The 24,639-nt window shown below is 45.9% G+C and overlaps 1 protein-coding gene across 1 annotated transcript in view; it reads left to right on the plus strand.

Annotated features, from left to right (window-relative positions):
• The window catches only part of cspg4 (chondroitin sulfate proteoglycan 4), a 57,235-nt gene that overhangs the window by 20,585 nt on the left and 12,011 nt on the right, over positions 1 to 24,639 (plus strand). The window contains exons 2-5 of the mRNA XM_086110133.1: positions 16,875 to 17,038; positions 17,449 to 21,003; positions 22,070 to 22,258; positions 22,332 to 22,607. Coding sequence (XP_085966259.1) covers positions 16,875 to 17,038; positions 17,449 to 21,003; positions 22,070 to 22,258; positions 22,332 to 22,607 — 4,184 coding nt within the window. The remainder of the gene's footprint in view (positions 1 to 16,874; positions 17,039 to 17,448; positions 21,004 to 22,069; positions 22,259 to 22,331; positions 22,608 to 24,639) is intronic.

A 24,639-nucleotide genomic window follows, 5' to 3' on the forward strand; every position in this document is an offset into this window, starting at 1 on the left:
TCCAGCTTCACTTGGCTTCAAAAATATTTGGGGGGGGGGTTTTCACCCATATTGTGGCCGTCTGATTTTCACGTCGCCGTCGTATCTCGCTAATTCGACTGCAGTCTTCACAGGCAAAACCAGAAGCTCTAGCGGTCAGCTCAGACCCTCCTGCGAGGAGTTTTTCGTTTTTTTGCTCAAGACGAAAAGGATATAAAATGGATTGGTGGTTATTCAATATAATGGAACAGCAACAAAAGTCAAAGTCAAGGAAGAAGCCGATACTTTGGGGCGTGCGCATCGTTTGCTGCCCTGCGGTCGGGCTACCGCCAGAGCTACTTCTGCTGCGAGGAAGTCACAATACCATCACTTGTTCTTTATCGTGCACGTCATGCACTCCGCGCCGCGTGGCCGCCGGTCATCGTTCGTAATGAGCGGAAGCCACGAGGAGCAATCAGAGTCACGTTGCCTTCATTTACAGTCGACACTCGATTTTATGAGCGACTTTCGCGTCATTTTAACAAAGCTTACATGGCATAGAGGGGTGGGTGGGGGGGGACTGAAACTGAGCATCACTTGTGTCAGCTGCCACTCCCTGGCTGCGCATGACTCACGGGCACAACGCAAAATGTCACACAGCTAAAACGGCAACCTGAGCGCGAGCGGACAATACAGAGTCTTGTTTGTCGGTGACGCGCGCAGCAGCGTCTATTTGTGGCGTGAATTGCAAGCGCGTCACCTGTGGAAACTGCCTGTGCTTTAGACACAACGGTGGAGGGAAAGAAGCATTCGACGATATATATATATATATATATATTGGGAGGCAATCAGGTCAGATGTGTTCACGATGTACCGGATGTTATTGGCGGACTCGCCCGAAGGCATTTGACGGAGAATGCGGGAAATCCAAATTTGACACAATTGCTGATCCATTTTGTAAATTCCATGGTAGTTTTCGCCACACATAACTACAATCATATAGTTGAAAGAAAATGAAACGTAAAGTGCTGCGGTCCATGAAATATGTGGGGGGAAAAAAATATTTGGCAGAGGTCACATAAAATCTTGAAATTCACAACAGAAGTTACGTGAAGTATGCAGATGAAAATGCTATTAAAAAAAATAAAATTAAAACTACGTGAAACAATATCTTACGTTTATATCGTGTAGTTGCAGAGAGCATGCCCTTCGTTTTCATATCTGTCAATTACTTTCATTCATGAGTGTTTTGGGTTGATTTTAAATGTATTTATTTCAGTATTGCTATATAGAAGAAGAAAGGTCAAGAGGTTATTTGAGAATTGTAGTTAACTGCTTGATTACACAATATTGAGTGACTTTTTTTGTATCTTGTACAACAAACACTCCAAATGCCCCACAAAAAAACTAAAGCTAATACTAAAACTAATAAAACCGCCGATTTTCTGAAAAAAATAAAGCTCACAGAAATGAATAAACTTCATCAAAAAAAAAAAACCCTCATCAAAACCCAACCGGATTAAAAAAAAAAAAACTATGACAGATGGCAGAAGGTACACGCTTAACCTGTCCATCCACCCGATATTGTCATCGTTGTATTTTTCAAAACCAAAGCATAAGAAAATGTATGTGCCTCGGCTCAAAAGCAGTTGGACAAAACATTGTTCTCGAATATCGTGTCTCCACCATACAGAATGTTCCCTCCGCTTGTGTTGAACACATAACAGGAGCAGGGCCTGTTTGTCGTCGTCTTGTCTCTCAGAACTTCTCAGCACCATTAAAAAGCTAAACCAGAAGCACAAACACAATATAGGCATACGGTACCATATGGCCGCTAGGGATTCCTTTGTCGGTGCTTTAAGGACGGTTTCTGTATGCGGTGTTGACACGAAGATCACAGCACTCTGCTCATTGCTAATAATCGCGCTTCGTTTTACCTTTCAAGGCCACGAGCAGATGTTGCGGATGACGCACGCGGGAGGTTTGTATTATTTATCAGCAGCGGCGAGCGACACTGCTAGTTTTCACTCTTAGAACATCGCCACCTCGACGGATCCGGAGAGTTACTCTGCCGATGAGTGGCGGTTTGCGGCGGGCAATTTTATCTGGTGACCCGCGGTTGACCTCATTAGCGCGAATGAAAACATCACAGCGGGCCGCCGTGTTTTTCCGTTTATAATAATAATAATACATTTTATTTATAAGCGCCTTTCAAGACACCCAAGGACACTTTACAATAACAAAAAACACAAAACAATACAGGTTGAGCAGCGGCAGCCAAAACGCGCCAGCGTTCACTCAACGTTTGCCCCGTGCCGCTTTTCCATAAATGAGGGCAGACGCTGAACGGCTAAAAAAAAACAAAAAACAAAAGTTAAATATTAACCAATTGTTTTCTTCTTCCGGGACTGAGGTAAAACTGACGAGGTGTTGAAACACAGCCAGAAATTCACTTGATCTGACGGACATCAGCTGTGAACATCCCCAAAGCAGGTGTGCGCCAGGAAGTCAAAAGGAGAGCAAAGAAAACCTCTCTGAATCCTGCTAAATCCCATCCCGGCCCCAAAATCGAACCTCAAATAGGGATTATCACCTTGGCTTCATGACTCAGATCAAGGTTCTTCTTTTTTCTTTTTAAACAGATTAAAGTGTCTCCTCTGTGAAAGGGAACTTCAAGGTGCTGCGGCGTATTTGAACGTGCTTTGAATTCTTATGAACGAGCCGAGCAAGTTTGAAAAAGTCAATAGTTTTAACTCAAGCTAGGGGATCAATTTTATAACCACTCACCGCTCACTTTAAGGTGTTAAATGAGGCGATCACAATTCTATCACCGTCACCTCATTCCTACCTCGGCGCTTTTTCTTTGGCGAAACGAGCTTCCGTGAAGCATCCTCAGTCGACACAATACAGCTGACGTCAACAGCAAAACGCATGCTAGCATTAGCTTACTGCGCCAGCGTACGTTAGCACTGTCATATTCCACAGTCTTCGCACGGCAACAAACTTGTTGTGGTTTTTCCACTTGGGTTCCTTTAGATTGAATGTTTTTCTTCAGCAGCCAAGGAAACAAAATGTCCATAGAAAATGTCACAACCGAAATGAACGTTCAGCTCGCAAGCATGCGCGGAATACATCAGAAGCACAAAGTTGCTCCGACAACTCCTCAGTTGAGACACAAAAATAAATTGTGAACTTTGTGGTCAATAAATCAATATATTGCCAATTAAGGAACATTTTAAAAAGATTAAACCTATGTATGGGCAAGCAGGAATGAAAAAAAAATGGCCTGCATTCGCACGATGGCGCTGACTGATTTTTCCCTTGTTCTCAGCTTCACAATTGTTTGTTGTTCATTTTTAGACAGCTCTCCGCTTTGAACTAGTCGTCCTCACTGCAATACCCCAATCTGAAACGGAGTGTACCGTTACACATTGGACTTTCTTTGGATAATCAATACCGTAGCGATCAAGAGCAGGTTGGGGGGTATATTGAACCATTGTCTCATTCATCTTTTGACGTCAATATGTTTCAGGTGTCCAGCAAAAATAAAAGAATTGGCCAGTCTGTTCCAATATTTTTGAAAAGGAGTGTTATGGCAATACACGTATTGAATAAGTTTGTGGCTTGGGGAGGAAGCAAGCTTCTTTTGGGTCTTCAAGGGGGGGGTTAAAAAAGTTTGACTTGGGGAGTTTGTGTTTTCATTTGTTGACCACGAGTTTGCAGCGATTGTCCCCATTGGCTTGTCTGAGGCGAGAGCATCGACTCGAGTGCCGGGGCTTTTGTTTTGGCTTGAAAGTACTGTATTGGCCACCACTACTCTGCCTGAGTGGCTCTCTCACCTCCAGCGGTGAATGAAGCGGACATTCTTTTACTCTGCCTTTGGCCAGTGTTCAGTGTCCGGCCCCCTATTGATGAGCTCTCATTGAGTTTCACCCGTTGTGCTCCTGGCGGGCCCCAATTCAGCAAGACCTCGTTAATAGTCAGCCCGATAAAGTGAGCAAAAAGCCAACCCCGGGAGGAAAACAAATACCTGTAGACCGGCGAATCGAAATCTAGCATACATCCATCGCTGGATGTAAACGCACATGCCGTTCTGTACACGACAGGCCATCTGTACGTGTTTTCCGTTTACCATCTGATTACCCACGCGGACGGTATATGCACTACCGGACTTTTGCCATATGAAATGAAATGGCGTCTATAATTTGGGATACGTAACGTTTTGAATGATGACAACGTTGGTGGCCACACCCTGCAAAATCAAGACACCACAACACACCATCGTCTGCAATATCTTTTTCGAAAAGGAAATTCTCTTTTAAGATGTGGACGGCAAAAGCAAAAACAACGAGAAATTCAAGCTTAGGTTACAGACTAAATCAGTAGGCACAATTTTGTCAGGTCCAAAGTACACAATATACTTTTATTTGTTGACCTAAACACTAACGTTATGCTACCGATGTGATGTCTGTTGACTATCGTGATGCTAGCAAGCTTCGCCAGCGAAAGCGAGCTACGTTTGTATTGCTAGCCCACTGTAGCTTTTTGCACTTGGCTCTCGGAGAAAATAGTTTTCCTTGTGCCATTTGGATATGGCAGAGGTAAACTTCCCAGGCATCCTGCGCCGTCTTCCGCCTGCTTATCTCTGAATTGCATCCAACCGACTTCTATACCGCCCAGACATAATTAAATAAAAGAGGCCTAATAAGAGCATAACCGCCCCCGCAAATGAAAGTGAAAAATATCAGCAGTCACTCAGAGGCAACGAGGTGCGTTTCTTGTAATTACTTTGTTGTCGTAACAACAGTCGGCGCTCTGCTTATCATCTGAATGCCATTTGGATGTAAAAAGGGAGTTTGTGTGCTAAAAAAACAGCAACCCTCACTCATTCTCGCTATTTTGCCAGTGGTTTTTCTTTTTCACGCCCACAAGTCTGCTGCGAAGTTGCTGAGGGCACCTGATCATGTTTTTGTTTGTCAGCTCAGAGGCATCCTGGAGTTTCAAGACGGCAATAAAACGCATGAACTCGTGGCATCGCCGCCTCAAATTCAGACTCATGACCCATGTCACAAGAAGCGCTTGCGCGTAAAACGGAAAGGACGGCGCGCGTCAGGAGTTCAACAGGCTTTGGTCCAAATGTTGGGTTTGACCAAGAGAGTGAATAAAGACGTTTTTAGTTTTATAGTTGCAGACAGCAGACCATTTTTGTTGTCCCTCACACAGTAAGACTCCGCACATAATGAATGATCAGGTCAGCTCAGGAGTTCCGAATTTGACCAAAATCAGCCTGTAAATAAATTCACGCGGGCCTCGAAGGATGTACACGAGATGTAAGTTTGGCAACGGTAAATGGTCGCAATGACCGGGAATTGAACCCCCAACCTCTACCACTGAGCCACGCAGGCCCCAATTGCAATCATCACAAGTATTCACGATGCATGCAGTGCTGCCACACTGGAAATATTGAAGCAATTTCCGAGAAGCTCAAGAAGACCGCATTGTAGCGCTCGGCCCTCAAACGAGCTACCGTGATAACGTACAGACTCGTTATGTCCCTCGAGGTACATTGTAACGAGTTTCGACTGTGCACTCTTTGTATCTGGTAGAGGTGAGGTGATGGGTGCCACGAGGCTCAAATAAGCCTTGGTATTGGGTTATTTTGGACCTCTTGACGATCCACTTCCAGTTGCCACATGACCTCGCATCGGACCACAGGGACGCTTTGCTCCTCCACACCCTTGATGGATGAAAACTCGGTACTGATCTAGGGCCAGTGGCCCGTTTGGGCTCTTTCACAATTTGAGGATGTTTTGTGGGTTCCAATAGCTGCAGTTATCTCACTTGTGATGGATTTGTACGTAAACGACCGTAGCATTTAATCTTAAAAGCTTCGATTGTGCTTTCTGAGATTGCAGAGAGCGACCGGCTCTCACATCCATTGAGCAATGTGGAGAAGACGACAAAATGAAGGAGGTACCACCTTTAGTCCCAATCTCTTTGCCAGACTTCCCGTCAGCTGTAGCGTTTGGCACCAAGACACTTCAAAAATTCCAACTTTCTCGAGTAAAATTCTCCTCCGATGGAGACTCCTTGGCCGGATGAGTCAGTTGCACTCGCCATTGTCACGGCTTTGCTCTTTTCATGAAATCTCGATCATCCGAAGGGCAAAGAGCAGACCAAATTCCTTGCTTCGTTTTCAATCTGCGAACAAAGCAAATGCTGGGCTAGCCTCTTTGGTGAAATTCCAAGGGTCCGCCGTGTAATCTTAACTTTTTATAACAGGGCTTGTTCGGAATAATGTGTGGGGAATTAAAGGGATTCTTTCTTCTCTTTATCTCTGAAACAAATGTTTCCCATCTGTGATAAGATTCCTGCTCCGCAGTGCACTTTGCTGTCTGAAATAATATCTTTGGATGGAGAGGTGGGCCCTGCAGCCAAAGCCCAACTTCCCCACCCAGTTCTCGAGCTATTTCAGCACGAGAGCAACCGCGGCGAGGCCGAGACCCAAGAGCAAGTACTTTATTTTATTTCAGCTTTTTGTTGTTGTTGTTGTTGTTATTGCCTGAGACAAAGATTGCTTTAATTTTTCACAAGCAAAATGTGCCACCTTAGATTCAAGCATTTGGAATTTCTTCCCCCGGCACTTCTGCCCCGGGAAAGGGCGGCGACTGTCAGGACGTCGCACGTCGCCATGACGCACCTCAAAGCCCACTGCGGCGCGCCAATTGGCGGGGGAGCGTCGGCTTTGCCACCACATGTTTAAACCGTTAAGGACACGCAGGGCCAGAGAGAGCCGTGTTTAGGTTGAACTGGGTGTTTCTGCGATGAAACTTCGTAATCCATGTGCAGGAATGCGGAGGGCACCGTTCGGTGGAAAAAATGACTGATGAGTTATTGCGTTTGGAAAATCCTGGCGCGTATGAGTGTGCAAGAAGCAGCAATACTCCGCAAAGCTATCATTACCGCTGGAACTGAAACCGAGACCATTCCAGGAGGCTCCACCAATGACTCGTTTGGATTTCCGATTCATTTTACTCATCGGAAAATAAAGGAAAGAGCATCGATCCGTTTCAGAAAACGTATACAAATTGCGTGTTTTAAGTACGAATTCGACATTGTCACGATGAAGATAGTTCCGCTCGGTAGTTACAAATGTACATCAGCATGCAGTGTACTTTAATATCAAGACTACCATTCGGGGACGCTATAATCCCGATGTGCGCATATTGCCTCGTCTTCTGGGCAGTAATGAGCAATAACAAATCGCCAATCTGGGGAATCATTCGTCTGGACTGCGGGAGAATTGGAAAACAAAGTTAACAAAACGCGATGCAATGTGGCTGAATTTCATATTAGCCCCAATGCAAGTGGACTATTATTGGCACATTTTCATCTCCATCCTTGCCACAATCGTGAAGGTTTGGTCTTCCGAAAAGGGCACCCAACGTGTCCACGATATATTTCCATCGTGCCGCATTTCGGATGCAGTTCATGTGTAAGTGAGCGAGCACTCAGTAGTGCGATTGTTTCCCCCAAATGAGACTTGGAGCTGACATTTGGGAGCGGCAGGGGCGGGCCCCCCTCAACGGTAGCGCGATGGAAAACCCTCGAGACGCCGGCAGACGCCGGGCTGGCTCAGCCAGCAGGCGGAAGAGAAATCAGTTGCCGTGTGAGTTGCGTGTGTGTTAATATGTGCAGGAGTGCGAGCGTGAGTGTTTATGTCTACAGCTCGCGCCTCTGAACTTGGGCGAGCAGGTTGGAATGGTTTGCAGTAACGGAAAGACGGGAGAGCCAGCATCTGGATTCTGCATTTTTCTGGCCCTAAATTCAGAGGTCTGAGTGAATAAGGGGGGTCTCCAGGGAGGGGCAGCGGGGTAAATGGGGGATCCGTCTGGACTGGAGTGGGTCAAGTCAGTCAGTCTGCTGGTGTGTGCCTTCAGCTGGTTCCCATTAAGTGGGGGGGGGGCTAATGTGACGCTGTGATCTTGAACATACACTGGCCTTCCTGGTCCTGCTTAAAGTCATGTGTCTTTTTTGGGGAGGCCCGTCCGTTCACAGCGGCTTCTGTATCACCGTGACTCGCTTCAGCACATTGCAAGGCCCGAGGCTTCATTTGCAGAAAGGTCTCACTCTCAGGTCAGGTCAAGGAAACTTTAGAGGTATGGCGCTGAAAGCTTGCAAAATTGGACTGTGGCCTGATTCAGGATTTGCATTTTCAGGACGATTCGCCTTAAAATGTTGTATTTCTTTTTACTTCGAGGCTATACCGCTGTTATTTTTTTTAGGCCACTGGATTTATCATTTTTATCACCGTATTATACGAATGAAAACACGGAGTCCCCGAGAAGCGAAATACAAGGGTCGTGATGAGAACAGATTGCAAAGGCCCTCTAATCTTTATCAAATTTGACCAAAGTCAAATTGAAAAAAAAAAAAAAAAAAAAAAGATTTGACACCTGTTTTATTTTTCATTTCCAAGCCAAATTATTTTGGTGTTCCTTTGATGATTCTGTTGAGTCATCCGTTGTCTATAGTGCTTGACCTCATTCGGGTCACGCGCTTGACCTCGCCGACTTTGGGCAAGATCGTCGATTTGCTCACATTCAAACCGATGAAGACTTCCCTCTGCAAGTTAACTTTGGATTTCAAGACCACAGAGGGAAAAACGTATTCCTGCATCTATGCCTAAATTGTCGAGGGCTACTCTTAAGGCCTTAATTGTAGTGAGGGAAACACGGGGTCGGGTTTGGTCGGATTTTCTGAGGCCTTTGATTAGTTTCTGGAACAAAATCAAAAACATAGCAACAAAGTTGTCACAGTAATGACAACAAACAAAGCCGGACGGTTTATTTAGGATGTTTTCCTCAAAACCGATGACTCACGCGTCACCGACGGCAAACGTGGTTGGAAACAGTGAAGGTAGCGCAATCTAATTGTGTGACAAGCACACAACTTTGGAACTTGAGTCCTCACCCTTAACCATCAAGCTAAACCTGGAGCCCTTCTTCCTTATCCTCGAGTTAACCTGTAACCCCAACACCTTATCCTAACCCCTCAACCCTAACCTGAAACTCAAACAAACAGAAAGATGCAGGGAGCAGCCACAGCTGGAAGTCAAAAGGGTGGAGAGGGGAACATATTTCTTGGCACAAGAGGCAAACGGGACCGAAAGCTCACAATACACAGGTGGAAGCCATTTCAGAATGAAGGAGAAAAAAAATCATAATAATAATAATAATACAACTGACACCAACCATTTCTCTTGCGATTATGGAATCCGAGTGAGCTTCCCAGCAGAAGAGCGCCTCGCCTTTGAAGATTTGTAGCCTGTAAAGTTGAATGTATGGTCAAAAAATATATCACGAGCACACACAAGTGTTGAATGAAGCAGCATTCTGACACAGGAGTCAAGATTTTCAAGTATTTTAAACAAAAATAAAGACTATGGAATTCCTGCAGGGAGATTCTATAAACCGGTCAGTGGAGAGTTGGTTAATTTATGAGATATGTCTGGGGAACAAAAAAAATGGAGTTCCTTCAATGGGCAAGTCCAACTGACATGGAATCTTTACGTACTGTACATGTTTTCCAGGGTTTCAATTGCCTGAGCTGACATTATCGTACAACAATTCACGAGAGTCAAATGCAATCGAGCCACAAGCGGGGGGGTTTTTTCACCACCCAAAAGCCAATGAAAAGCCGGTGTCACAACAGTAATTAGCGCGAGAGTGACAGATGCACACTCATTGCCGCTCTGAGAACACTGCCATCAAAAGTTGATCGACGCTATTGAAAAAATGTGTTACAAACGGCTGTCAGCAATGAAGGTGAAGTTGCTGGATATGAATGAGCCCTAATGTGGAAAAACCAACCCAAAAAGTGAAGCTGTTGCGCTAACATGCTAGGTTGAATGATAAATTCCCTTTTGCCGAGAAAATGTCAGTACAAAAGAATCTCAGGGAGCACAATTTGAGCAGCTAACTAGAATTCTTTCAGTGGCTTATCAGGAAAAATATGGAAATGTAAAACTGTTACAATTTTAGATGAACTATAATAATAATGGAAGATGGGGGTAGGCGATGAGAGAATAATTCCTTAAGTCGACAAAGTACAATGGCGGACAGAAAGGAGCCACAATTTAACATACAGCCTGCAGCCTCAATCTAAGACCCACAACAAAACAAAACAGCGAGCTTAGTGGTAGTTTGGCGTCCAAAAAGTTGGACAGGTGAATTACTTTAAATATTTGACAAATGAGCAGGTCTTAAAAAAACTAGTTGTATAGGAAAAACAGTCATATCTTGAGTTTAGCTAGCATAAACATCGACTGTAAACATGCTAACTCAGGGGATGTTCAAGCTGCGTTTGAGGTAGCGCTCGCGGGGTCTCACAAAAATTATCATACCAGAAACGCTGTTTAGTGTTCCTCCAAAATTGGACCAATAAAGGCCTCTTCTGGCAAAGAATGACTGGTGTCGCACCTGCCAGACAATAATAACGGACATTTTCTGCGCCAATTAGCCTTGTGGCCTCTTTTCTGTTGACATTGCGCTTGTAAGAAACTTAAGTGGTTGCTGCCTCATTTGCTCCTACCAGCTATTAGCCCAGAGCCATCAAGCCAATACGGTTTTGGCCTTCCAATTTCTTTTCCCGCTATTTTAAATATAGCCCCAAAGGATCATGAAAAACCCTTTCATGACATCTAATTTGATAATTGAGGCTCTGTCAAGGTGGACGGGGCGCCGAGGATTACAGACGGTCTTATTGTTACCATTTTGACTGAGAATTAGCATTCCGGCGGACGCTGCCGTGAGTGTTTCACAAAGTTGCGCTTTTGCTGGAGTAAAACAGCCTCAACATGTCAGAGTGCTCCTTATGCAACCGTTCAGTAGGAGAGGGAAAAACTTGATTATTTCAAATGAGACCCACCCAAGTGGGACCTCGGCGGTTTTGACTGCTTCCGCGGCGCACACAGGCCCACTTTGTGTCCCGCTTAGTCAACGTTAAGCAATCCAGGGACTGGGCCACAATGCTTCTGTTCACACTTGTTTGTTTTACAATGCTGTTATGCTGAGTGAGATCATCGTGCGTGCGCTCGTAAGTCTTTTTAGCGGCGCGCGCAAGATGGGCCGACATGCTGCGAGGTGGTCTGCGTGCCTTATTTGGACTTTTGAGAATGTCCCATTGTGTGAACTTCTGTACGAGCACAGTATTTCTTTGTCGCTGCGTAAAGTGAACGTGGAAATATTTTCACCGGCTGTGTCACAAAGTCCAGTTGACAAAACGTGACGTTTTCTTTCCAAGTGAGTTGCATTCATTTTATGATTTTCGGTTTGTACAGATTTAGAAATACCGGGTTTCCCCCAGCTATCTTGTAGTCCGCCTTTCGGGTCCCCGTTATTCCGCACTTTTTGGTTGCCTTCTGTAGTGCCCTGGGATGTGCGAGAACAGCGCCACAGAGGATAGAACAGTAATTCACAATCAAATAGAACACGCATGCAGGAGCTGCTGTCTGCCACAGCTCACACTCACATGCAGACACCTATAACCAGCCGCTGGGAGGCCTGCAGTATATCTAACACACCGACGTTACAATAGAGACAATTTTTGATGAAGCTAACATGTTTTGGGAGGAATGTGAGAGGAATTCATATCTCGAGAAACTACACGCATTGTTGTTACAGCAGCAATTTGAACCTGAATCTGCCCCGCTTGTGAGGCAGACATGGCCAACATTATCCCACAGAATGCACGGCATGATATTCAATAGATCAAGTTGGTTACAGAGAAAAATCCGTTTTGTAACTCTTCAAAGTTGCCCCCCTCCCCCTTCTCCGAAGAGAGCAAGCCTTCTCGGGGAGCAGCATAAAGCCAAACAAGAGGGATTTTTTTTTTTTTTTGCACACTTTGTAATCCTCTCTTTCACACATTCGGTTCTTGAAACTCTCCTTTCAATTTGAGGGCTCATAATTTTTGGTTTTGGGTCGCCATGCGCCCCTCGTCAATTTGGTTTTTTAAAAAGGCAGAAAGCGGAGGAATTTTAACTGTCAGCTCCCCCCGCCGTGTCGCCATGAGCCGCTTCTTTTCAGATTCCGACCGCCGGAGTCCTCGCGGCGGTGTTTCACGACCACGCGGAGGTGGATCAGGGATGTGAAAAGGTGTCCCCCGAGTGATGCCGACTTGGCTTTCAGGCAGCTGTGAGAAATGGCTCCTCGAAGGCTGTAAAAGTGCGTCCCCGGCGACTTGTGAAAAGTTGGCGGCGGCAAGAAGGGCTCCATATTAAGTAGTGCTGTCAAAGAATGCAGAGTTGTGGCTGTCCCTTCGACTGTGGAGCGACTACAACTTTCCAACAGTTACCATTTCCCTTGGAAGGCCGTTATGACTGAAACCATCTAAAGAAAAAAGTCAATAATAACGGTTTATTCAACTATTGTTTAACTTACTGCCATGAGGAGTTTGGTAACAAGAAAATGCTTACAATATGTATCTTATTACATATGAGAATTTTAAATTTTGGTAGAGATTTTAGGAAGTTGACATGTGCAATTTGCTTTCGCGGGCCACATAAAATGATGTGGCGGGCCAGATCTGGCCCCTGGGCCTTGAGTTTGACACCAACACAATGAGAATCAATACAAGAACTGGATTAAAAAATCTGCTTAAAAAAATAAATAAAGAGTGGTCATCTTTCACCGGTAGCTTTATTTTTTTGTGGCTGCTGTTTGCAGTGGTGTGCAAGTGGGGGTTCTTTGATGCCACCACAGAGACATCAGCGATGAAGAAGGGAGGAAATTCCAGGCTAACTATGGAACTAGAAATTGACCTTATTGTGATGTCCGTCTGCTCAGCAAAATGGGAGTAACATAAGAAAAAAAATAAGAAAAAAATGACGGACTGCGTTAGGAGTAAGCTAAACAAATTCGATTCTGCAAAACCTCACGTTTGCAGACAACGAGAATATTCACAGAGGATCGATCACAACGTGCTGCAGTCGACAAACCATCTCGGGGAGAAGTCAACCCTCATAAGAGTTGACAAATCATGTTAACGACTGACAATTCCATTCCTTGGGAGCTCAAGCAGTGTACGGACATTTTTCTTAATAACACCCTATCCCTGGTGTAATTACCCAGAAGCTCTCGCGCCCTTGGCTCCACAGCCTCAGCCCCGTGCAAAAGAAACAAATGAGAAAACATAACCACTATTTATAGGCTTAAATGTGAGGGGGCGCTGGGGAGAGCGGTTTGTTTGGATCCCAGGCGTTGTTACCATGGCAAATTTGTGCCGGAGCGCCAAACTCCAGCTGCACTTGCCACTGAATAACATTTTTCGGAAAAGCTAATTTCATACTTCAAAAGGACGCGACGATGACAGAAGACTGAGCACCACCAAAAAGTTGCAGTTCTCATTTGGCAAAACTATCGTGCGCCAAAGCAGGCACGGGCGCTGCCGTGTACCGCATCCCTCGCCCACAAATTGTCGAAACTTGTGGTGGAAGCTGTTAGATTTGTGATTGGAAGAGTAAGTGTTTGTAGGCGGGACTTCCACCTATGATGCAAAACTTTGGTTGAGCAGACAACGAGGGGGTTTTATTGCATGAGTGAGGCGGTGGGAGGGTTATCATGTCAATGGCCAGTCCACAAAAAGTTGGAATCTGACAAGACCTGCGGAGTGAATCCAGTCCAAGTCAACTGAATGTCTCCCACCTTATGCGGTCCCTCGATTCATCTTATTTTTCCGGATATTTGTCGAGATACCAAAAAGAGCAAGGAGGAAGAGGCAGCAGAGGAGAGGGAAAAGAAAACAAAGGGTCATTCATTTAGTAACATGTCAAAACAGAGAGGAAGCCTCCGTTTCCACCGAGGGCGTCAAATTCACGCCATCTGCACCGGCCTGAAACCAGCATTCCTACTTGACCCGCAATGAAGAAGTGTAAAGGGGTTTCGGGTTGCAAAGTAACCCGCAGTCCAACCTTATGTGGAAGTGGCTCAAAAATCTCCAGTTTTATGCCCTGAAAGATTGCGAAAAGAATATCGACATATTCCAAGCGTGATCTCATCAACTCAAAACCTGGAGTCTGTGGAGCTTGGTACGATGGCCGCAAAAGAAACCCAGCTTTCGTGTTTCCTTTCATCCTGCAGATACGACTTCCTTGGATGCCGCGGTATGAAAATCGCTTACAGAAGGCCTGCGAGCCGAACAAGGCGGCTCATTGACACGGCCAGCGTTTGGGAAAGGTGCTTCTCCTGAATGCGGCTCTTTCTACGCTGAGCTGAGCAGGATTGAACTAATGAATTCCAGGTCATGGCACGCATCGGAAAGTAGCGCTATGGCGTAAAACGCCGCCAAATGTGCTCCTCTTCCTCAAGACAGGGGCAAGCGAGATGAATTTCAGCCCCCCACCCGCCAAAAAAAAGAAATCCCCCGGGCACAATTTTGCCTTGGCATCACTCTCTCCGTCAGTATTTTATCCTTGCGCTCAGTGAACAATCCAAGAAAGGCTCGACTTTAAGAAGCAGCGAGCTCATTGAGGTTTTCTTTTGTTGACGCAATTGCCTCGAAGAAAAGATTCTTTCCCATCTATGTTACTGTCTAAGACTGGAGGCTCCTGCGCAATTAGGTGAAGTCATTCATCTGGAGTACCTTCGCCTTTGCATCAAATATGGGGACGGATACCTTAAGTGTCTCGAGCAGCTTCGACTACTGCCTCTCTGTACATTCGTATTGTAAAATGACTGCTACACACCGAGCCCTCACAGACTAGCAGTTGAGGATTCGCAGATTTGTTTTTGGGAGTGGGGCTATCGTCCCTAAGGCACTTTGTTTCAAATGTAGCCGTTTGTGAAATGTTTTTCCTTGATTTGTTGTTTTGGTACTCAGGCCAAAGCGATGAAAGTATTGCTCTGCTGCCATCCTGTGGCACCTGTAGGCAATTATAAACCTTTTGGGGTGTTCATGACTCGATTTTCTCAGGGCTTGGTCCCCATGACACATGAATACCATGTTGGCTTAACACTGCGTTCCTTCCTTCACATATGTCATGGGTCAAATTACCATTTTTTTTCAGAGGCAATACAGAACCTGGTTAAAAATACAACACAAATCGTGTTAATGTTCATCTCCGCTTGCAGCGGTGAGAAGCAAGGCACTATGACAAAGCACACAATGTCAAACTTTGCATGGATAGTTTGGCTTGAAAAGAGCGCCATCGCCCCGGCGTGACTTCAACCTGAAATCAGATGGCGTTCAACAAAAACAACACCTAATCCTTTGGCTGATGTTCAAGGTTGTCTGCACTTGGCATCCGGAATTTCCGACAGGATCAATTCAGGATCTACCTCCCTATCTGGGTTTATTAAAACAAAGTGCAATGAGCTTTCGTCTTCATCCACTTACTCCGTTTGAAAACAAGTAAATGGACAAGGTGTGCAAGGACATCTTGTGAAGGAAATCTGAGGGTTTTGTTTAAAAATAAAAAATCAAAAAACAGGCCTTTTCTTTGGTTGTTTAGATAAGCCTACACACATCTAACACCACATACACACACAGAAAAAATGCTACGTCTAAATTGTCACGAGTGGACATAACGACAGCAAGGCCTTACATCATGTCAGTGTCTCATTCATGAGCAATTCACTCAGGAGCATTTTCAGACAAACATCTCCAGATTAACATAAAGCAGGACAAAAGTGAGACGGCGAGAAGCTGGAGAAGTCCGTGAACGTCGACGCTAAATGCAACAGAAGTCTGTAATCGCCAGCAATTATCTCAAACCCGGGTTTCATTTTATGTGTTGACTCAATAAACCGTCAACGGCGGTTCAACATGTGGTGCCGTTTAAAAGAGTTGCCTCGGATATTTATTTTAGGGAGGCAACAACGTTCATTTTCCCCGGCTGCTTGAGCTCGCTTCGGTACAACAATGCATGATCGAGAGGCTCACTGTGCGCCTCTGGCTCATTGCTGAGTTGGCTCAAGGCAGCCTTGGAAGCACAACCAGATGCCTCTTACTCAAATCTCCCAAGCAGGGGCGTGACGACGGAGGCTTTTGCTTCCGTCCATGCTGACAGCGAATGAAACTGACTGTCCTGGTTTAGGTTTGCTCCGCTAACCACGGGAGGGTTCCCTGAAACTAAAAGAACAAATGCAGACATCACTTGTTTGTAGTTGGCACCAACGTTGGCAGGAACCAACGCTACAAACGTAACAATTCCGGCTTTTAGTCGTGGCGTATGATGAGTATTTCCGTGCGAATCCAAGAGTGTTTATTCCACTATGGTGAAAACGGACCGCATGGCAGCATGCCCAGCAATCTGTTGATTCTTAAGTGCGTCGTCTCACGGGAAGGTTCTTCGACTTGTTCCAGTTTCCAAATCATCTTTAGTGTGTCCCCACGAGCTTCTGTGTCGGGAGCTGTCACGTGGCTTATGGAAAGCCCCCCCATTCCACTCCATAGATCTCGTAAAAGTTCAGGGGAAACCCAGGTTGCGCAAATGGTTGTCTTTGGCATCGATCCAGCGAAATTTTGGCCGGGCAACAGGAAATAATTGACTTCCGCCATGGCTCCCTGCATTTGCTGAGGGCCCTCAGAACCCACATGAGAATTTGCATACCAGTGGAAACATATGAAGGATATATGTCCTCAGAAGGGGTTATGGCTGATTAAAGACTCGCGTAGCTTCTTTAGAGTAGGATGCTACATAGTAAACAGTAGTCACACTGTTGTTTCTCTAAACATTCCAATAAAATCCTGCAATTGGAGGTGTATTTTGGTCTCATTTCAATGCAGCGACATGCTTTGATTGATTGGTGGATGGATTACAACAGAATTAAGGGAATGCCTTCTCCATTGACATGGGTCCACTTTTGGAGCTTGGTATCAAATGTAACCTTTTTTTTTTTTTAATTTCTTCACAGAATCCTACTTTGGGGACAGCTTCTGCAGTATCCAAACCGTCCAAGATGTCTCTCGCTTCCACGTGACACTACAGATGAAGACGAGTCGGAGAAGTGGCCTATTGCTCCTGGCCGCTGGAATGGAGGACTACCTGTTTATCGAGCTCCTAAATGGGAAAATACAGGTGGGCAGATGACTTGGAGCAGACGCAAACGCAACTGAACTTGAATTTTCCGGAGCAGTAAACAAAGGGAAGCATGACCACTGTCACTTTGCCGACCGTCACTCAGCTAGCGCGACCAATGCAGAATTCCATCGTCAGCGTATTAAAGGGTTGCATCCGAAAGGGCATCCGGCATAAGAACTGACCCAAATAAATCATGGGACTTGGAAAATCTTAGAGAATGCCAAAAGGTCCAAATATTGACACTGGCACTATCGAGGACCATAAGCATTTTACAATGGTAGTTTAGTAAAGTTGCCCGACAGTCCGTCGATCAAGCTCACCGCAGGTAAAAGGCTATACGAGAAAGACTCAGGGAAATAATAATCACTGATGTTAATGATGATGCCAATTTTGTCGAATTTCCGCAGGCGCGGATGAACATGGGTGCGGGCGAGGTGATCCTGTCATCATCGCAAGGCCTCCAGCTGAACAACCTTCTGGACCACAAAGTTTCCCTCACCCTGCAGGAGGCCAAGTTCACCCTGACAATTGACGATCTCTTCTCCACATACGTCCCTGTTGGCGATGACGGGGAGGAACTGAACATTGACCAGGGCATTTGGCTGGGAGGAACGGGAGAACTTGATACTCCTTACCTTAGCAATGCCATTCCACCTTTCCGTGGCTGCATGACCAACGTCAAATTCGAGTCCCATCAATTTGACATTCTCGGCACACTCTTCAAACAGTGCCACGACACCAAGGAATCCTGCAGCAGTGAGTTTGAAGCAGGTGACGGAGAGGCGACCAGTTTCAGCACTCCAGATTCTTTTGTCTCTTTTCCTACTTGGAGTGGGGCTAGCGGGACACCAAGAGTTTTGGAATTCCTCATGAAAACTACCATCGAGGATGCCCTTCTGGCCTTTCACCCCGGGAGAGAGACGGACTTTATCGCTATCGGTGTTGTGAAAGGCTACCTAAAAGGCGTGCTGGACTATGGCAAGGGCATGGAGGTGCTGGAGAACAATGAAGTGCAGCTGGATGATGATCAGTGGCATAGAATTCGGGTTCAGGTCAGTGAGGATTCATTTGACATCAATATCGACAGCCAGATCGTCTCCCTTCCTCTTGATTCTACGCAAAAATTGGACTTGGTGGGAAATTTATATTTGGGAGGCATTCAGGCTAAAATGAAGGATGTCTTTCGGGGGAGTGACTCATTAAACCGCGCAGAAGAAGAGATGACTGCCGAGTCCTTCATCGGATGCTTGGGAGAGATCAAAGTCAATCAGAAGGATCGGAGCTTACAGGATGCGCTGGTGACCAAAGATGTTCACGTCAAATGCGAAGGAGAGGACTACGACTATTCCAGTTATTACGACGCCGACACGACAACAACATCCCAGCCGCCCCGTACTCAGTATGTTGATATTGAAACGACAGAACCGCATTGCTACCCGACAGAGGACATGCCGGCTATCTTCAAAAATGTGACCAAGCTCCTTGATGTAATACCACTACTTGTGCCAGAAGGCGGGGAGGTTTTTCTCGACATTGAAAACCTGCGTCCGACCTTTGATCTTAGTGCTGCCGGCATGCGGCAATCCCAGATCATCTTTTCTCTTAAGACCGACCCTTGGTACGGCCTGCTTGACATGAACATCAACACAAAACGCACGCAAAAATTCACTCTTCTGGACGTCGTCAATCAGAAAATTAAGTATATGCATGATGGACACGAAAGACACTCGGATCGGATTCACCTGGAGGTGGTTGCGAGCAGTAATGGCTACCTCCCAGAATGTCTTAAAACACCCCAAAGTTATGTGCTACCAGTCGAAATCATTCCTGTCCGTGACATTCCACAAGTGAGTGGCGGAGAAATCCCCATTATAGAAAACGGCAGGACTCGCTTGAGCCCTGGTCTTCTCAAAATCACAGATTCCGACACACGCTGCGACAACTTGGTGCTAACTGTGACATCTGAGGTTTCCTCTGAGAGGGGTTATCTCGAGAAAAGTCAGGAACCAGAACAAAGAATTACAGCATTTACTTGCAGGGACCTAAAAGAAGGGAATATCTATTACGTGCACAAAGGGGGCGACGGTAACGCCATTACCCTGGAAGTATCGGACGGTCAATCTGTCAGCCACTCTGCAACTTTCAAGCTGGCTTTGACAGAACCACATATGACCGTCGTAACCAACACTGGACTGCTCTTGGCCCAAGGCAGCAACGCTTCTATCGGCATTCACAATTTGGCAGTCGTCACGCATCCTCGCAACGGAGATGTCGTTTATAACATCACGCAACCGCTCATATACGGCGAACTGAAGATCATGACGAGTGATGGGATGTTAAAGGCAATCACAGAGTTCCATCAGTCCGATCTGGATCAAAATTACCTCAGGTACTTCAGCACGGATTCCAGTGACCAAGACGATGTTGTTGTTGAACGGATTCAGTTTGACACGCACCTGGGAACGTTCTCCCTCAGGAATAACACATTTTTAGTTCAGATCATGCCTTCTCCGGTAAAACTCTCTGCCCTGGTGCCAATGGAGATGCAGGCTAGTGAAGAGCTCATCATCGGATCCAGTGAACTTCAAGCTGAAGTGAAAGGGAGAAACCCAGACCCGGAAAGTGTTCAGTACATTCTTGTCAAGCCTCCAACCCTGGGTATTCTGCAGATACTGGACACAGAGTTGAATGAAGGTGATACCTTCACCCAGAGAGATATTATGGACAATTATATCAGCTACAGAGTTCTAGGGCGAAGAGCTGTCGACACGACGGATCAATTCCAGTTTAAAGTCTTTGCCGAGGATCAGTACTCTCCTTTATACACATTTCCGATCAACGTCCTCGCCGATTCCGATGCCCCCGTTTTGACCAATAAGGTGCTATCCGTCCTACAAGGCAGTGAGCAGGTTTTAAACAAAAATCACCTGTGGGTGGAATCAACCGGCTCTTCAGATTTTATGTACCAGGTCAATCAAGAACCAAACCATGGGCGACTCATAAGGGACTCCCCTCCAGGTCAGCCTCGATTCGAGGGAGCCATTCGAGTGTTCAGTAACGAAGACCTCCAACTTGACAGACTCATATACCAGCACGATGGTTCAGGGACAGATAAGGATGAGTTCCACTTCACGGTATTCGATCAGGGAGCAGACAGGTTTGGCATTCAGGAAACGATCCGTGACATTTTCAGGATATCCATCCAAAGCAAGAACGAGCATGCGCCGCTGCAAGTTGTGGATAAAGTTTTCCACGTTGTCCGGCACGGACAGCGCCTGCTAACAACTGATGATATCCAGTTCAAGGATGATGACTTGGGTTTCAACGATTCCCAGATCGTCTACGCTCGTGAGGGTATCCTTTCTGGCAATATTGTCGCCGCCCACAATCCCTCACAATCCCTTTTCCGTTTCACCCAAGCCGACCTGCGAGATAAAAGGGTTCTCTTTATTCACCAAGGAGCGGATCAAGAGCGCTTCCCGCTGAAAGTGTCTGACGGATTTCACAAGACAACTGCTTTGCTGCAGATTCAAGCCGGCGAACCCTACCTGAGAGTGGCGAACAATACCATGATTGTCATTGATCACGGAAGCACCAAGACCCTGGACACGACATTGCTGAGCGCCGAGTCCAACATGGACATCAGGGATGAGAGCGAGATTAGGTTTCGGGTGACGTCACCACCCGGTGAAGGCAGAATTATTGTCAGTGGGATTGAGGCGCAAGAATTCACCCAGGAGGACCTGAAAAAGGGCGTGGTTTCCTATGAGCATAATTACGAGAGCCTGAGGTCCAAGGATGCCTTCAGTTTCACAGTCCAAGCGAGAGACAACTCCGTGGACGGCACATTCAGGATTAAAATATTCAAACAAGGGTACCTCTCAGAGCCTGAAGTGATTACCAATGCGGTCGTCATTTCCTACGAGGGCGAGCACACGGTCATCAACTCCGATTTTGTCAAGGTAAATCTTATCACCCCATGTCTGGTTGAGTTAAAAAAATATGCTTTGGTAGAACCATTTCAATTTGTTTTCAGCGCCTGTATTAAGTCAGGCAACAGTGTGACGGAATTATTTTGATTTTATAGGATGGACAAGTTTGCGTGATGTGTTTCGGGCAAGTTTTTATCCCACGGCTCACTGCAGCAATGCCTTGTCTCTAATCTACATCGCGGCCACATGAAAGCAGAGCTAAATGCGACGCCGCACAACCACCGCTTTTAATCTAGTTTATATACTAAATTGCAGTCCATTAAGTGTGGAAAACAGAGCATTGCGTATCCCGTGGGGAGCTTCCTGAAGCCCACTGTAATTTGTAAGAAGGCCCGAGCTTGCAGCTCATCTGGAAAGCAGCTAATGGGATTCAAATCGTCCATCACGTCTAAACACATTCCCATTTCACAGTGTCTAACTTGACTTTTGGACTAATGAAGAGCAAGTTTGATCGCAACATACTTAAACCCCAAGTATAAATTATATATCCACTGTACAGGATGGGGATGAAATAAATCTTTAATAAAAAAAAATAAAAACAGCAGGGACACTTCTCCAATAGATGCACTCCCTCTGCCTTGATAGCATGGTCTATGCAGAGGTAAAATATTGACTCGCCTTATGGAAGTGCATCTAATATGTTTCCTACAACAGTATGAAATGCAAAGTAGTGTGATGTGAAATATTGTGAAAGGGAGCCGTGACTCCTAAACAGGCTGGAGGCTCCGGGGAGCTGATTAAAAACATCTCCAAGTCGGATGACTATAAATCTGTCTCGCATGTAAACGCGTGACATGACACGACCTACGCCCGTGTCCCAATTTCTCACACAAGTGTTTTAATGAAGTTGAAAGTGCCCCCCACCCTCTGAATTTCTGACAGAAAATAGTACCAGTACCAATTGGAACGCGACGGAAAAGTAAACCGTTATTTTTTTTTTTAAATCAATCTGACTTACTGTCATGGACCAGGAACAGCGTTTTTCATGAATTGCGTGTCCCTGTAGTAGCTTCAACGAATTTGCCATTTGCTTAAGGTGGAGCAAGCTGACATTCTGCCGACGGAAATGGTGTTCACCATCAAAGAGCCGCCCCGCCTCGGCCATGTGGTCAAGCTGACAAACAGCACGGACGGCACCGACTCGCCGCTCCTCGACTATATTCACTCGTTCACGCAGGAGGACATTGATCACGGACGCATCCTCTACGTGTCTGCGTCCATCCTGGTGTGTTCTCTAATCGCTGTCATCTGTTGTTTTGTTTAACATAAAACTTAGTTGAGGTTTCCCGTCTTTACAGGGTGCTGATGCGTTTACCGTAGAGGTCAGCAACGGTTTTACCACAGTGGAGGACCTGCGCATCGCCGTGAATATCGTGCCTCGAATCATCCCCATCCGGGCCCTCAATTTTACCGTGAAGGAAGGCTTCAGCAGGGTCATCAACGATGACGTCATCAACATCTCGCATCCCTTCTACAACTCCTTCAACATCGAATTTGTCGTGGATGACCGGCCCAAGCACGGCGAGATCCGTTTCCAGGATGGAGATGAGCTGACTTATTTCACTTGGGAAGAGGTACGCCATGAAAGTTACACGATCGACATTTTAGTAAGCGTGACTAGAGTGGCACCTCGACTTATGAACGTCTCTTCAGACGAAATTTTCAAGTTACGACACGCCTCAACAGAAAAATATTGCCTCTTGTTACGAAATTTTTCAAAATACGAAAGGTAAAAATACAGTATGGGCTGCAAGTCATAGCTACGAGTTTCCTGAAGGCAACATACTGATAGCTGCTCTGCCATTGGCTACTACTGACCATCATCCTGGCATCCCATTGGCTAAGAGTGACCGCTAACGTATGCTTCGATGTAGTATGTAGATAGATAACTAGATAGTTAAGTGTCTATCCAGCGTCCTCGTCAGGCCATGAGGCGTTCCGATAGTTTGACGTCAATGTGAATCACCCACAAAAAGTGTTCACCAGTCGGACGATCGCTCATTATGCTGATGTTTGCCTTGGACATTGTTCAAAGCTGACAAGAGCAAACATCCTTGATCAGATCTTTACAAAACGCTAGGCAAAAACCACTCAGAGAGAACATGAACTAAAGACATTTTTAGTCTTTCTTTTTTACATTATGCACAACTCTCTCTTTATTGTGCAAAAATCTAATCACAACATGTATCCGTTTCATATTTTGATGCATTTTAATGCTTTAGAAAACATTTAGGTCTGAATTTTGGGGATCTTGGAACGGATTAGGGCATTTACATGGAAACCCCGTCTATTTACAAAATTTTCTAGTTCAGAAATTTCTTCCAGAACATATTCATTTTGTAAGTAGAGGTACCACTGTATTTGCGACAGAGGGGCGTTTTTGATTGAAAGGATCTTCCGCCCGACATCCTGTCACTGTGATCGACGCCGGATTGTCCATACCTTGTCGCAAATAGAAGGTTTCGACAAAAATAGGAGTCAGGGGCATTTATTTGGTCAAATATAGATGTGGGGCAGCTTACTTACATATCAAGTGAAGATGACGTTTAAAAAATAAAAGGGCAGTGAAATTTGTCAGAGCACCTCATTCGCGCTGTTGTTAAGTACCCGAGAGTGTTTGTAGATGAGGAGTCACCGTCATGGAACTTTCCCCAGTTACACAAGTGGTCGTTGTGTTCTCTCCCGCCACTTTTAGGGAAAAAATTTCAACACACACGAGCAGTTACCAAAAGGGGGAACAAGAAAAAAAATGTTCCCACATCGCTGAGCTCGTCAGACAGATATCCTCAACACTCCCACTTCCAGCTCTGGCCCACAACTTTCTTGTCGCGCTCTCTCACTTCCCTTCGCTTCTGGAAAAACTGACGCTGGCTTTTGAGCACCTGCGGCCAAAAGAAACTGGTGGCGGACGTTTCTAGAATAGGGCTCACGCAAACAAGCCGTGCCTCGTTGCTGCCAGACCCGCGCGTACGCGTTTCAGAAATCGCAAAATGAAAAACCGAGGCCAGCATGGGCATCGCTACGATCTCCCGCCGGTGAAAGACGAAGCTCAATGCGCAACCTCCTTCCCGGAAATGTTTGATATGTGTGCAAGTCTTACTTTCTACTACCACGCTCCCAAATCAACACCACATGGCGCCACTGGAGCCAACTGTAATTTTTTGACTATTTTCCACAAGTTGAACAGTTCCAAGCTCCTCGCTGGGATACTGGCAGAAGGACGCATGTGTGTGTATGCGTGTAATCGTGTTCTTAACCGGGGTTCGCAGAGGTTATACGAGTCAACAGGATTACGGAATGACTCGTACGGATGATCCTCCACAAGGAGGTGAAATAAATCAGCCGAGGCAGCTCCCAGCACGGAAGCCGTATCTGCCAATATCGTTTCTCTCCTCCAGTCCGCCTTGACTTGAATCAGTGATTCCGATTGGGTGTTGAATGAAATATGAGAACAGAAGTATCGGGACACCTCGGATACCTTCTTTGGGAAGACCGCCGAAAAGATGTTGAACGTTTTTGTTTGGTCCCGTTTGTGGTGATAAAAGTCACTGATGTGAGAGGGAAGGGAGCTCATCGCGGAGGTGTTTGATGGCCAAGTGCAGGGGC

The sequence above is a fragment of the Hippocampus guttulatus genome, chromosome 4 (assembly GCF_054856545.1).
Source record: "Hippocampus guttulatus isolate MCC_2025c chromosome 4, RoL_Hgut_1.0, whole genome shotgun sequence".
NCBI classification, from domain to species: Eukaryota; Metazoa; Chordata; class Actinopteri; order Syngnathiformes; family Syngnathidae; genus Hippocampus; species Hippocampus guttulatus.